Here is a 14,304-nt window from a genome sequence, read left to right as displayed (position 1 = left end):
GCGTAGGGGTATTTTAGTCATCTTGTGGCGGGTCCCTCCACCGCCCCATTCTTATCGACTTTGTCGGAATCGCCGTCCCCGGGTTCAATCTTCCCCCAAAAAGATATCTTATCCTGGTGTCTCACCCCCGGGCAACGCACAAAAGTCTTGATTTACGTGAGTTTTCCCCTCTCAATTGGTGCTTTGGCCGCGGCAGCTGGGCTTGCGAGCTTGGAATCGGTCGGATTTGGTCCAAAGTTTGTGGCCTCTTGCTGCGGGGCTGCTGGTGGTGGTGCTGTGGGCCGCCGGGGCGATGGGGGCCGGGGCTTCGAGTGTTATGGGGCTGGAAGGGGAGGCGGGAGGCCAACAGACGGGGCTAGGCGACCTCCCGGAGAGCTGCGTCGCGGCGGTGATCGTCCACCTCGACCCGCCGGAGATCTGCCGGGCGGCGCGGCTCAGCCGGACGTTCTGGAGGGCGGCCTCGGCGGACTTGGTGTGGGAGACGAAGCTCCCGAGCAACTACCGGCGTCTGTTGGCATTGGCCTCGGATGAGAAGAACCCCCACAAAAAGAGCTGTCTGGAGATATATGCCCGGTTGTGCCGGCCGAATCGTTTCGATGGGGGCACTAAGGTAGGTCTTCTTTGGATTCTGCTGATAAGATTGAAGAAACTTAGGTCATTAGGTTATGTCGATGCTTGATTACTTGGTTTTGTAGACAACAATGAAATCTTCTTCGCATTGATGGTGTGTAGTTCTTGGAATATTTAAATTTTTGCTTGTCTTGATTGTTGGGTTTTGGTGTTTGATTTTTTTGGTTGCAAGACAAAAATCGAATGTTTTTTCTTTATTGCTGGAGGAACAAGAGAGACTTAAAGGGCTTTTTATAAGAGACACTATCGAATCTTGGAGATGACTATTGGGGGGTCTCCGCTTGCTTATTTTAGCTTTCGTCTAATTTTAGGTTTCTGTTTTGTTGACTGTAGGAATTTTGGCTGGAGAAGACCAGCGGTGGAATTTGTATGTTGATTTCCTCAAAAGCCTTGTTGATTACAGGGATTGACGATCGGAGATACTGGAATTACATCCCTACAGAGGAGTCTAGGTATCACCTCATTGGATGTCAAATGACCAATAGCTTATTTGATTTCTAAAGGGCACCAATAACATACATAATATGTTGATCTTAAATTTGATAGTTTTTCAATTAATAAGGAACAAAGGTAATTGATCTGAGAAATCATCTGATAATATCATGTAAACATGGAAGTTAGGCTATCCTTATTTGATCTTTTGGCCTAGTGCTCTCGACACTAAGCTTAGTTCTCTCTTGAAAGATTCATGGTTTATGCTAGATTTTCTTACAAATGTGAATGTTCATGGGCAGCAAGTATCCCTATCTTTTGATGCATTTAAAAACTACTTCCCCCCAGCTTTACATTTGTGCATTTACCTTTTGACTTATCTAGAACTGTAATGTCAGATCAGTGCAGTGATTGTCCTTCGAGCACTCTTTATGAGATTAGGTTCAATTGGTTTCTTGTAAATCTTTTCAAGTTCTTATATCTGTTGTTTTACATCTAGTCTTTTTTGTTCCTTACCAGTCTTTCACGTAGCAGTTTCTTGCTAGGGAAAGAAGATGGCTTTCAATATGTAGTCTTGTTTGGAATCCTGTAGACATCAGTCCCTGCAAGCTCCTAAATTGAAATTCAGGTATATCTGGCAAGAAATAATATTTTTCGCTGGGTAATTCTTTTAGACTGCTTAAAGCTCTTGCTGGGTAATCACAACCTAGGATTAATCTATTATAGCCTCCCTGATGTGATCTATGGGTGCCTTTAAAGCTCTTGCTTGCTCTTGAGTTTCTTTGGTACATTTCATGTGTCTTTCCTTTGACACAGAAATGTTTCATAGATTTTTTTAACTATAATTTTTTTGACATGATCTATAGGTGCCTTAAAACCTCTTATTCTTAAGTTTGTATTGAACATTTTATGTGGCTTCTCTCTCTGTTTAACCCTGATATTTTTGGCTTTGTAGTTCATCCCCTCATTTATGTTTATGACAATGAACTGAATTAACACAAGAAGAATACTGATGGATAGTATTGCACACCGAAGAGTGTTCTTATATACCTTAAATTGAAATTGTTGAACACTCATTTCAAACTACAGTTTAAAGTTCCACTAGAAATTGTCATAACTCGTAAAAGGAAACATTGTAACAGCTACATGAAAGGCTATTTCAGTGGTTTCTAATATTAGAATATTCTATACGGAAATGGACTGTTATAACATTCTAGTTGAAAAACACTGACTTCAATTTCCGAAACTGCTGTCAATTTAGCCATCTAGCAGGTTTAAATTGAGAAATTATTTGGTTTGGAGATTTATGATGAAGTTAAAGACGATGGTAAGCTGAATATATGCATACATGATAGAAATGAGCACCTACTCAAGCATTTTGCTCTGCAGATTCCACACAGTTGCATACCTTCAGCAAACTTGGTGGTTCGAGGTGGATGGGGAAATTGATTTCTGCTTCCCAGCTGGTTCCTACAGCCTATTCTTCCGGCTCCATTTAGGACGCACTACCAAGCGGCTTGGTCGTCGGATCTGCATCACTGAACACATACATGGGTGGGACATAAAGCCGGTGAGGTTTCAACTTTCAACATCGGATGGCCATCATTTTCGATCCAAGTGCTATCTAGAGAAGCCTGGGACCTGGATCCTTTGCCATGCAGGCGATTTTGTTGTAGAGAACTCTGACGTGTCCACCAACCTCAAGTTCTCAATGAAACAAATCGATTGCACGCATACCAAAGGTGGTCTTTGTGTCGACTCTGTCTTAATATATCCCAAGGGGTTTAGAGGGGGAAACGTCTTCACCACTGACACCATGACATAGATTGAAACATCATCATACTGTGATTTGCTCTCTTGTATGCCTTCTGGAGTCTTGAGTGTGCAGATAATGTATATACTAGTTGCATATTTGAGTGGAAAGCAGGAGCTGTGTTGTCTTCATGGACTGTCAGTAGTTTCTCAAAATGTAGTCTTTGAGTTGGAAATATTCCAATAGACTGTGGGATGAAACTAGAATCAATGTGACTTTGGTGTGAAGATGTGGATCCTGTAATTTGGCTTAATTTTTATGATAATTTTTTGAAATCAATTGTGATATTATCATTTTATATTGAACAAGAATTCGGTGTACATTGTAATCAGATTTCTTTTGAGTTCTTTTCTGTAATCTGTTTAAAAGGGGCTTGAGTGCATTTTAATTGGTGATGAAAATGAATTCAGATTCAAGCAAGAATCCCTAAGCATTTATATATAATGTATGTGGTAAATTTTCCGAAAAGGTTTTTTTTTTTTGTGAGATTTCGCTGGAAGTGTTTTTCATTTTCAGAATTTTCTAATAGTGTTTTTTCCTACCTAATTTCTAGAATACCTGTGACACAGTGAATTAGGTCAAAAAAAATGGTATACAACTAAGAATGAGATATAAATTTTTTTTATAATTTTAATTATAGAAAGGGATTCATTTATCATTTAAAAAGGAGAGTTTAAATCATAATTTAGTAAATAAAAAATTATATATATTAGTCAAAATTAGTGATTTCATATTTATGTATCTAACTTCAAGTTTGGCATATTTAACATGCATATTTGTCTTAGTTACTGTGAGCTAACATTTAGTTGAAACTTCACTTTCTATTAGCATTCTCTAAAAAATTATTATGTTTAAAAATATCAAAGGCATTTTATATATTGTGTATATTTATATACTTCGTTAACTCACATAAATTAATACTTATCATGATTATACATGATTAATCAGGATTCTGGATGACTCTTAACGATGGTGGCATATGTAGAGAATCTTAAGAATCCAAATGACATATGTAGAGAATATATATATACAAATATATATATATATATACAAATATATATATATATACAAATATATATTTATATTTATATATATATATATATATATATATATATATATATCATATACACACACACACACACACACACATATATATATATATATATATATATATATATATATATATATCCAAAAATAACAAAAATGTAAAATATGAGATAAAAGTTCATCAAGAATTTGTTGTGCTTCCTGCAGGATTTATTCCTATTGATGGATCTCATCATCCGGAGCAAGGATAAAGATGATGATGATGATGATTAATAATATGATATTTATATTGTTAAGGGGTGTTTCATTCTTCAGTTATGAAAGCACATGCATTTTCTTTCTGAAATTTAAATTAGAGTTGCATTAATATTCAAAGATCATAATATGTTAGGCTACTCTTTTTCTTACTCCAATTTGTATTCTAATACTAAAATCTGAAATTAAAAAATAAATATTAGTTGTTCAACATTTAGCTGTCCATTTAATTTTTATGAATGCAAGATTACAAATAAGAAATGTGTACTTCTAGAGGCATCAAATTTGAGGTGGATTCATTGACATTGTTGTTACATCTCGTCCCTTTCGGTTGCTTATCTTTATTCTTTCTTCATTCCTTTCACTTTAGCTTTCTCTATCAATTCTACGATCTCCAAAACTAGATGAGAAAAACTTGTCAGAGGAGAAAACTTGTCAGATTACTACCATAATCTATGATAATGGCAACTCGAAAACATGAAGATGAGGAAATGGTTGGGGTGTGATCACACTAAAGAAAAGGAGAGAGAGAGAGACAGAGAGAGAGAGATGGTTCAATTTTACTATAGTAAAGTTCTATACTAATCTTCGAAGGATATTTGTATATGAAATATAGATCGTAAGCGAATTAAGATTAGTCTCGCATTACAAAAGATCGGTAGAAATGTGCATTGCTTTTGCTTCCATCATTCCCACTGGAGATTTAAGACTGAACAAGAGCTTGTGGGAACACTGGAAAGTTTGGATGCTTCCCTCCTCTTTCTTCCTTTGTGACTCATCTCTTCCAATGGCGATGTCGGTGCGTTGCTGCGCGGACCACAAGTTCTCACATCCACAGGTAATGAGGACTCACTCCGAGACGGCGGCCTCACTCAGCACAATCAGCGCCGGTCGTCCGATTGCAATGGCTAAACGTAATGGGAATTGATAGAACGATCAAACATGACCGGAGCGAACATTTTTCCCACGGAAGGAAAGAAGTCTGCCGTCGATGCGTATATGACATCATGACATGATTCTACTGTGAGGAGAGTGATGTGATCCTCCTCGGTCGCTCAAGGTAAAATTGCATATATATATATATATATATATATATATATATATATATATATATAGAAGGTGAGGATAGGAAAGAGATAATATGCTTTGGGTATGTAAAGAGAGTTTTTACATTTTACATAATAATGTGAACTCTTAATTGATCAAACCACCAAGAAAGATTTTTCAAATTCAAATGAAGACATAAAATATTCCATTTTGATTTGATGGTGACATGATAATTAAATAATAAAATTAATTTTAAATTTGGAATTGGTGCATTTCCTTATGTTCAGATAGGAAAAGATATCAGTGGTAGACTTACAACGCTGCTTGACCAACCTAATTCATTCTTGATTTATATTAAGATCGATATCGGGTGGGACTCTCTTTATGATCCTTCTATGCTCAAGGCAAGATCGATATGTCACGTTTTGATTGGAGATAAATATTTTTTCTATCAAAACTAAAGTTATTAATAATAGATTCTATTCCTACAATAAATTAGTTAGTGTTGAAAGGATTTTTTTGTTTTTCTTAAGCTAAGCGCTATGTTTTCACATCATTAGTTGGAACGGAAAGTAAAAAACTACCCTCTTGACGAGGCTAGTAATTATGATAAGACTCGGCTGACGTCAATCGACGTCTCACGTCTCGATCGACGTGATTGCACTTAGTCGAACGAACCGGAACATCGGCCGAGGCGCATTAACGCCTACTCAGGCTCGGTTCTTCACGCCACGTCAACGCCCATGTCAGACGCTACCAGCCTGCCTCCTACAGATGGGCACATCAAACAACAGTAAGCTTCCCTATAAATACCCTATCGTTCATCAGAGAGAAGGGGGGAGGAGGAAAAAGACAGACACACAAAAACACCTCTTCATCTGAAACCCCCTCCACATCTGCTAACTTGATCGTCGGAGGGGTCGGGCCGAGCACCCCGGCCTGACCTTTGTGCAAGTGCGAAGCCGAAAGGCCCCGCGGGGCGAGCGGGCGAGGAGTTCCTGCCCGGAGGAAGCGGCTACACCGTCCCGATCGGACACCGCACCGGGCCCGAGGGACGCCCCAGGGAGATCCCCGTCGTCCGGACCTGAACCGAGCCGCGTCGGCCCCGAGGCCACGGCTCAAAGTTGTTTACACCAACATATTGGCGCTAGAAGGAGGGCCCGAGATGCCGGGTGATCACTCGAGCGGCTCAGATGAGCCCATGGCTGAGAGGTCACACCCGACCGAAGCCTCGGGGGAACATCCCCCGCACGGAGACTATCGTGACGAACACCCCGCCACGATCTCCGAACAATATGCGAATATTCAACGACCCGGGCTTGTCGCCGCCCGACGATGCCCCAACCGACTCAACGCCCGTGTCACCCGAGGCCTTTCAGGACCTCGCCCGTCAAGTCCGAGCTATGATGGAAATGGTGCAAACCATTATCCCGCTCGTTTCTCATCCGGCGCACCCGCCCGCGATCGAACCACGACGACAACGCAAGGCGCCCGTTCGGGCCCACATGACACTATCGGAGCCCCCCACTTCGCCTCGGGTCCGATCGGCCCCGCTTAGGGATCCAGTGATGACAAACCCGAGCGGTCGCCCGGAACCCGAGGTACTCTCTTCGGACTCCCTGCGGGCCCAGTTGAGCTTCGTCAGCCAGCGACTCGACGAGGTGCAGGAAGAGGTTCGCAGGTCCAAAGGAGAGCTCGGGGAGGACGCACACCGAGGGTCTCCCTTCACACCTGAGATACGGGATCTAACAGTTCCCCCGGACTTCCAGCTCCCCTCTTTGGATGCTTACGATGGCTCCACCGACCTAGCGGACCATGTAGCTGCTTTTCGCGCCCAAATGGCGCTATACGGAACCTCTGATGCCCTGATGTGCAGAGCGTTTCCTACCACTCTGAGAGGGCCGGCCCACGCATGGTATGGCGGCTTGAAGACCGAAACGATCGCTACCTTCGACCAACTCGTCAAGGACTTCGAGCTCCACTTCGTGGCCTATGCACGGTCGAAACCGTCCGTGGCACTGCTCATCAGACTCAAACAGAGGGAGGACGAGCCCATCTCACATTTTGTGGATCGCTTTGCCACACAAATCCGGGGTTTGCTGGACACTCATCCCTCTCTGTTAGTGCAGGCGTTTATAATGGGTCTACGACCTTCCAGATTCCACTAGTCCCTCGTGGAGCGACCCCCCACCACGATACCAGAGATGCTCCAGTGGGCTAACCGGTACATCGCGGCGGAGGCCTGGGCGGCTGTAAGGAGAAGGGACGACGTTCGACAGCGGGCTCCATAGAAGGGGTCAGGCACCCGCGATGGCTATCCGATGTAGTCCTCGTGAAAAGAAATCTAAGCCTTGCCTCAGTCTCTTCCGAGCGAAGGTTCAGTATCTACCTGACTACCTCCCGGCTCACGGTTAGCCTCGGCCTAAACCCTTCTGAATCTACACGGCTCGGTCGTAGACTGTAGAGCCCCCCTCAGGGTGGCCTCTCGGCCCGAGCCACACCCCTCGACCATGTTGCCCGAGACCATGCCTGCGCGACCTGTCCGCCTGTGTCGTGCTCCTCGGTCGCATGATGCCCGAGACCACACCTGCGTTGCCTGCCCGCCTGCGTCGTGCTCCTCGGCCGCATGATGCCCGAGACACACCTGCGTGGCCAGCCCGCCTACGTCGTGCTCCTCGAGACACACCTGCGCGGCCAGCCCGCCTGCGTCGTGCTCCTTGGCTCCACGCTCCCGAGACACACCTGTGCGGCCAGCCCGCCTGCGTCGTGCTCCTCGGCTCCATGCTCCCCCAGATTGCGCCCTCGCGGCCAGCCCGTCTGAAAGCTAAAGCCATGCCTCGGACTCCCGTTACAATGACCGACGCATAGCTTCTTTCCGGGGGGGAATATGATGAGGATAGTAATTATGATAAGACTCGACTGATGTCAACCGACGCCTCATGCCTCGATCGGCGTGACTGCACTCGATCGAATGAACCAGAACACTGGCCGAGGCGCATTAACGCCTACTCATGCTCGGTTCTTCACGCCATGTCAACGCCCATGTCAGACGCTACCAGCCTGCCTCCTGCAGGTGGGCACATCAAACAACAGTAAGTTTCCCTATAAATACCCTCTCGTTCATCATAGAGAAGGGGGGGAGGAGGAAAAAGACAGACACACAAAAACATCTCTTCATCTGAAACCCCCTCCACATCTGCTAACTTGATCATCGGAGGGGTCGGGCCGAGCACCCTGGCCCGACCTTTGTGTAGGTGCGAAGCCGAAAGGCCCCGCGGGGCGAGCGGGTAAGGAGTTCCTGCCCGGAGGAAGCGGCTACACCGTCCCGATCGGACGTCGCACCGGACCACCTTAGCGGATCCAAGGGACGCCCCAGGGAGATCCCCGTCGTCCGAACCCGAATCGAGCCGCGTCGGCCCCGAGGCCACGGCTCAAAGTTGTTTACACCAATACCTCTCAAACAAAAAAGTCCTAATTCTATACATGAAAGACACTATGTCCCTAAGCCAATAGAGAAATGAAAATGACATAAGATTGAAATATGAACAGGGAGTGGTAGGAAATTGGAAGGATGAGTTCTCCTGCTCATCGGCTGTCATGTTCATCAGCATGGACATCAAAGATACTTAGTGGAACAAAGATGAGTGATGCCCTACTTTCCATGGTCTAATCATGCCGTATAGCGTTTGCTTTCCCTCAAACTACGGTACCTTTGCGTCCGTCTCATAAGGTGGATCAGAGTGGATACGTATGAGCATCATCGAATCGTGATACTCGTGAGGGTTCGAATGGAAAATTTGTGGTGGAGGACGAGATCGAGGGCCCCGACATTAAATGGTCACCATCTGTGTCGGCCGGAGGAGATCACAGCGATCCAAAGCAGCCTCCGTCGGCCACGACTTTTGGAGCGCGACACGTACGCCGGCGCACGATGCCTGCATGCTCCCGCCTCTTCCCAGCTGCACCCATGCCGTGATCGCTCCGCTCCTCCTTTGAACCTCCAAACCCGCTTCTTCCCTCCCAGGTTTCACCTGCTGCACGCCTCCTTTACGCTGGTATCCAAAAGCACTCGAAGCAAGTGCTCCTCCTTTACGCTGGTATCCAAAAGCACTCGATGCATGCACGTCGGGGGAACCAAAGGCTGCACGAAAAAGTACATAGCAGTGTTTCAAGTACAGTCTCGGAGACGAGCAAGATCCGGTCCTTTCATCTTATAATACAGTGATCTTTTACTGGTGTTGGGAAGAAACTTGAGAAAGCGGAACTCTTTATGTATCAAAATGGGTTCCTCATCAAAATACCAACTTGGTATCCAAATATAAATATCAACCAGCACAGCATAAACAATAGAGTAAATAATCAATAGAGTAAATAATCAATCACACAGTGAGACCAAATCTTTTAACGTGAAAAATCCAATGCGGGAAAAATCACGGGACCGTTGATAACGTGTTTACAGTAGGTCTTCTCTAGAATAACTAGAGGATCAGAATAACATCAAGATCATAGATCTTGGCTCAAAAAAAGCATATTTTCATCATGTAGGATGAATCTCCTCAAAAGAGAATTTTAGGTCTCACAAAATGGATATCACAGGAAAATACCTTAGAGAGGGTAAACTATAGATCAACACCGTTAGGATTGTAGAGTTTGCTACAAGGATTCTCAACGTTTGGCCACCGATCGTCAAGCAGAAAACTTAGAAACCTAATCTTTCTCTCTCTATTTCTCTCTCCACACGCTGCACGCTTTCACTGTACGCGCACACACTGCTCTCACACCAATTTTACCCTTTCTCTCTTGAATTCTTTGATTTGAGCTTATGGCCCAAATTTGTATGCCCAATTTGTCCAAACCCACGTATGGGTTGGACCCAACGTATAGAAGAAGAAGAGAGACAATGCCACGTCCTTGTGTCATTTGCCAGCTTCCCGGTGTATGGGGGTTGCAGACGAGAAGACAAACCATTAGGTTTCTTTATCTTACATGAAACCCACTTCTTCTTCCGCCTGGCTTCTGAGTTGTTCCAGGATTGAAGTCAAAGCCTCGATCGACATCTCCACACATGGACAACTCCAACGTTTGTTCCACGATATTTGCACCTTCATCTCGGAATTCAACATACTAACAGTGCGTGGTCACACTCTCACCAGATGAAAGCTTTGTTTTAGTGGTTTGAACTCTCCAGCGATTGTGGGTTTGACTTTTCTGTTGCATGCAAATCTAATGCACAGCAAAACTAAGCAGAAGACCACAGAAGAACCATCTTTCTTCCATGTTCCCATACGAACTTGCAGCTCGTCAACCTGCATCTTTCGGTGGAATGAGTACTTGTGATGCAGCTCAACGTAGGCATTTAATTTCCAGAAACAATAATGACATTGGCATCAAAAAATCAATCTTGATATTAGTAGGGTCATCACCAAGCATTATTAGTCTAAGATGCTTGTGATTCACATGGTGTTGGATGTGGCTAAAGGAGTGGGAAACCGAAGAAGGTATAGAATGACATTAGTCCAAGATGAATGTGATGCGTATGTGTTGGAAACTAATCGTCATTCGTTTGACTTGTCATCAACATGAAGAATGGAAATAGGTAATGCAATTTGGCCTCCTCCACTCCACACCCTTATATTTAGACGCCCAATGCTCGTCCTCTTCTTATTGCTTCGCTTGGTCAGTGTTCCAACAAAAGTCTGAGATGTATTTGTTTGGAGTGAGGGAGCCAATGAGATAGCGAGCGGGCCGCGCGTGCGCAGAGCCTCGTAAACCCTTACCCCTTCTCCTCCTCCTCCTTGTCCTTATAATACAAGTTCGATCGCCATGCGTAAGCCTGCTGCACCAAGCCAATGCGACCACCACGATGACCGCCATGGCCTCCTCACTGTCCCCTTCCTCGTGCAGAAGCCCCCCTTGAAGAGCCCAGCGGAGGTGGTAGCGCTGCCGCCAGTCCTAACGCTGAGGCCTCTCGGCTCAGCATCCTTGGCCTTTGTTGAAGCCAAGTCCATCCTGAGCCTCGCGCTGCCCATAGCCTTCACCGGCCTGCTGCTTTACTGTCGTTCCTTGGTCTCCATGCTCTTCCTCGGCCGGCTCGGCGACTTCGCCATTGCCGGTGGCTCCCTGGCCATCGGGTTCGCCAACATCACCGGCTACTCCGTCCTCTCCGGCCTCGCCATGGGCATGGAGCCCATTTGCGGCCAGGCCTTCGGCGCGCGCCGCTCCCACCTCCTCGGGCCGGCCCTTCACCGCACCGTTCTCCTCCTCCTCTCCGCCTCCATCCCCATCGCCCTCCTATGGTACTACATCCGCCCTCTCCTCCTCCTCGTCTGCCAGGACATGGCTCTCGTCGCCGCCGCCAGCTCCTACCTCCGTGCCTGCCTTCCTGACCTCATCCTCCAGTCTTTTCTTCACCCTCTCCGCATTTATCTCAGAGCTCAGTCCATCACGCTCCCGCTGACCATGTCAGCCGGGCTAGCCGTCGTCCTCCACCTGCCCATCAACTACCTCTTGGTATCTGTTCTCCGCCTCGGCATCGGCGGCGTCGCCTTGGCCTCCGTTTGGTTTCACTTCAACGTCGTTCTCTTCCTCCTTGGCTACATCTATTTCTCCAACCTCCGCCGGACCACGGGAGGACTAAGCTTCAGCTCCGAGTGCTTCAAAGGATGGAGGCCGCTTCTAAACGTCGCTGTCCCCAGCTGCATCTCGGTGTGCTTGGAGTGGTGGTGGTACGAGATCATGATCATCTTGTGCGGTCTCCTCGTCAACCCAGCGGCCACCGTCGCTTCCATGGGTATTCTGATACAGACCACCTCACTCATCTACATTTTCCCGACCTCGCTCAGCTTTGCCGTGTCGACTCGGGTCGGCAACGAGCTCGGCGAGAACCGGCCCGACCGAGCTCGTCGAGCTACCACCGTCGGACTGTCATGCAGCGTCGCGCTCGGCCTCGCCGCGTTCGGGTTCGCCGTCTCGGTGCGCCACGTGTGGGCCAGGATGTTCGCCCGTGACTCCGCCATCTTCGAGCTCACCGCGTCGGCGTTACCGGTCCTGGGCCTGTGCGAGCTCGGGAACTGCCCGCAGACCACCGGGTGCGGGGTGCTGAGAGGAAGCGCGCGTCCCAAGCTCGGCGCCAACATAAACCTGGCCTCCTTCTACGTAGTCGGCATGCCGGTGGCGGTCGGGCTGGCCTTCTGGACGCCGCTCGACTTCAAGGGTCTGTGGCTGGGGTTACTGTCGGCGCAGGCCACCTGCGTCGTGCTCATGCTCGTCGCCATCCACAGAACCGACTGGGACACGCAGGCCGAGCGGGCGCAGCAGCTCACTGGGGGACAGGAAGCCAACAAAAATGGATCGCCAAAGATCGAGCAACCAGTTCCTCATTATGAAGTATAATTCTTCCTCCTCCTTTCTCGGATTCTGGCTTCTTTAACCACGAATATGTATGTCTACAGCAACAAGGAATCGAACATGTTCTCAAATCATTTCTTTCCGGTTGCAATATACTGTATCTTATCCTTATACATTACAAGATATGAAGTGCATCCTTATACATTAGACGAAACCGAACTCAAGATTTCATGTGATTTGGTGCTAAAAGAACACACACACACACGCACTTATTTCTCTCTCTGTCTCTCCCCCCTCCTTATATCACTGCTTGCATGCCTCAGTTTTTATTCTTCTTTTTTCTGAAAAGAAAAATATAATTTTGCTTCAGAAAAATACAGAAGATGCCATTAGCACCAAAAAATAAATGGCAATAAATCATCACATTTACAGCTCCTCATATGTATAGCTAGTAAATTGATCATGATTTGCTTGCACTCCATTGACCAAATTACTGGCCCACACTTTTTGATAGAATTGTTCCCATGTCAAACATATTTAAAATGAGGTAGAACTGAGATTATTACTCATGATTTGAGTTTAAGTATTTTGGATAAGGAGTGAAGCTTATCAAATTGATGATTTAATCATATCGATCATAACGAATCTAATTCGAAAAACACTACCTCGTACGGTAGGTATGAGGTTGGAGGTATACAAAGACGACATGAAGATGATGTTAATGGAGCTTACTAGGGTTTGATTCTAAGTTATGACTCAAACTTTAATATAAATATAATATCTTAAATAAGAATTGTTATGATATCCTAATTTAGTTGAATATTAGATGTAAAAAGATAATCGAGCCTATACAATCGTAACAAATGTATCGGAGCAAATACTATGTTGCATGATGAGAAATAAAACAAAAATTTCTTCTATGAATGATGAGAAATCGTAACTAATGATATCTTTGAATCTTAAGTTTGAAAGATCATAAAGTATGATATGATAACGAGTCGTTTTAAGAACTAGAACAAGTTTACTGATAATAATTTAAGGTTGGATATTTTAAACTTAATAAGTTTGATATATTTTAGTTAAACATAAAATATAATAAAAAACCAAAGAAAAAACTACTGGTTTTAATTATTATATATATATATATATATATATATATATATATATATATATTGATTGCAAATTTAATTATTATTTTGCATACTATCAGTGTCAAAAAGTCCAATTAACTTTCATGTCTTTCCTGTTTCATATTTGAAGCAAAGTCTTCCTCGAGCTTCAAGACAACACACACAGCCTTCATTTAGCTGTTTGATGAGGAAGACCATATGGCATGCCCATCATGTTGGCATGAAGGCTAAATGGATAGAAATTGGTCAAGATTAATTAGGGGTCAATAAAACTTATATATTTAATAGGATGAACATATAGAGCACAATAATTTAATTATAGTTTTTCTTAACGTTGGCTGTATTGCAATTTGCCATATGAATCAATTTTGCGACAGAAGACCTCTCTCCTATGTAAAAAAAAATTAGCATAAATCTTTTGTTTATCCTTTATAAAAATTCTATCTTTATAAAAATATTAATGAAATTCTAAAAGCATTTGAAGTATTTTCTTTCATGTTTCACTTTCGTTGAGATCTTAAAAAATATGTGATGTTTATAGAATAATCAAACTATAATTTTTTAAAAAAATTTCATTCATAAACAAGTCTTTTCATACTTGGT

At 44.6% G+C, this 14,304-nt stretch overlaps 2 protein-coding genes across 4 annotated transcripts; both read left to right on the top strand.

The window, feature by feature from the left end:
- The first annotated feature begins 83 nt into the window (after window positions 1-83).
- On the top strand, window positions 84-3,154 carry LOC135626563 (F-box protein PP2-A13-like). 3 transcript variants are annotated; one of them, XM_065131972.1, is made up of 4 exons: window positions 84-610; window positions 964-1,082; window positions 1,582-1,690; window positions 2,452-3,154. In XM_065131972.1, the coding sequence occupies exons 1-3, from the start codon at window positions 293-295 to the stop codon at window positions 1,652-1,654; spliced, it is 510 nt and encodes a 169-aa protein (XP_064988044.1). In that variant the 5' UTR covers window positions 84-292; the 3' UTR covers window positions 1,655-1,690; window positions 2,452-3,154. The 3 variants fall into 3 exon arrangements, with proteins under 3 accessions (XP_064988044.1, XP_064988045.1, XP_064988043.1); XM_065131973.1 differs by having other exon boundaries at window positions 1,597-1,690; window positions 2,452-2,588; XM_065131971.1 differs by lacking the exon at window positions 1,582-1,690 and having other exon boundaries at window positions 87-610.
- A 7,770-nt stretch (window positions 3,155-10,924) lies between these two features.
- On the top strand, window positions 10,925-12,807 carry LOC135627279 (protein DETOXIFICATION 49-like). The gene has a single exon (XM_065133312.1). The coding sequence runs from the start codon at window positions 11,048-11,050 to the stop codon at window positions 12,614-12,616; it is 1,569 nt and encodes a 522-aa protein (XP_064989384.1). The 5' UTR covers window positions 10,925-11,047; the 3' UTR covers window positions 12,617-12,807.
- The last annotated feature ends 1,497 nt before the right edge of the window (window positions 12,808-14,304 follow it).

This window comes from Musa acuminata, chromosome BXJ2-11 (assembly GCF_036884655.1).
Source record: "Musa acuminata AAA Group cultivar baxijiao chromosome BXJ2-11, Cavendish_Baxijiao_AAA, whole genome shotgun sequence".
Lineage (NCBI taxonomy): Eukaryota > Viridiplantae > Streptophyta > Magnoliopsida > Zingiberales > Musaceae > Musa > Musa acuminata.
Note: the sequence above shows the minus strand (reverse complement) of the source record. Positions and strands in the feature narration are given on the sequence as shown.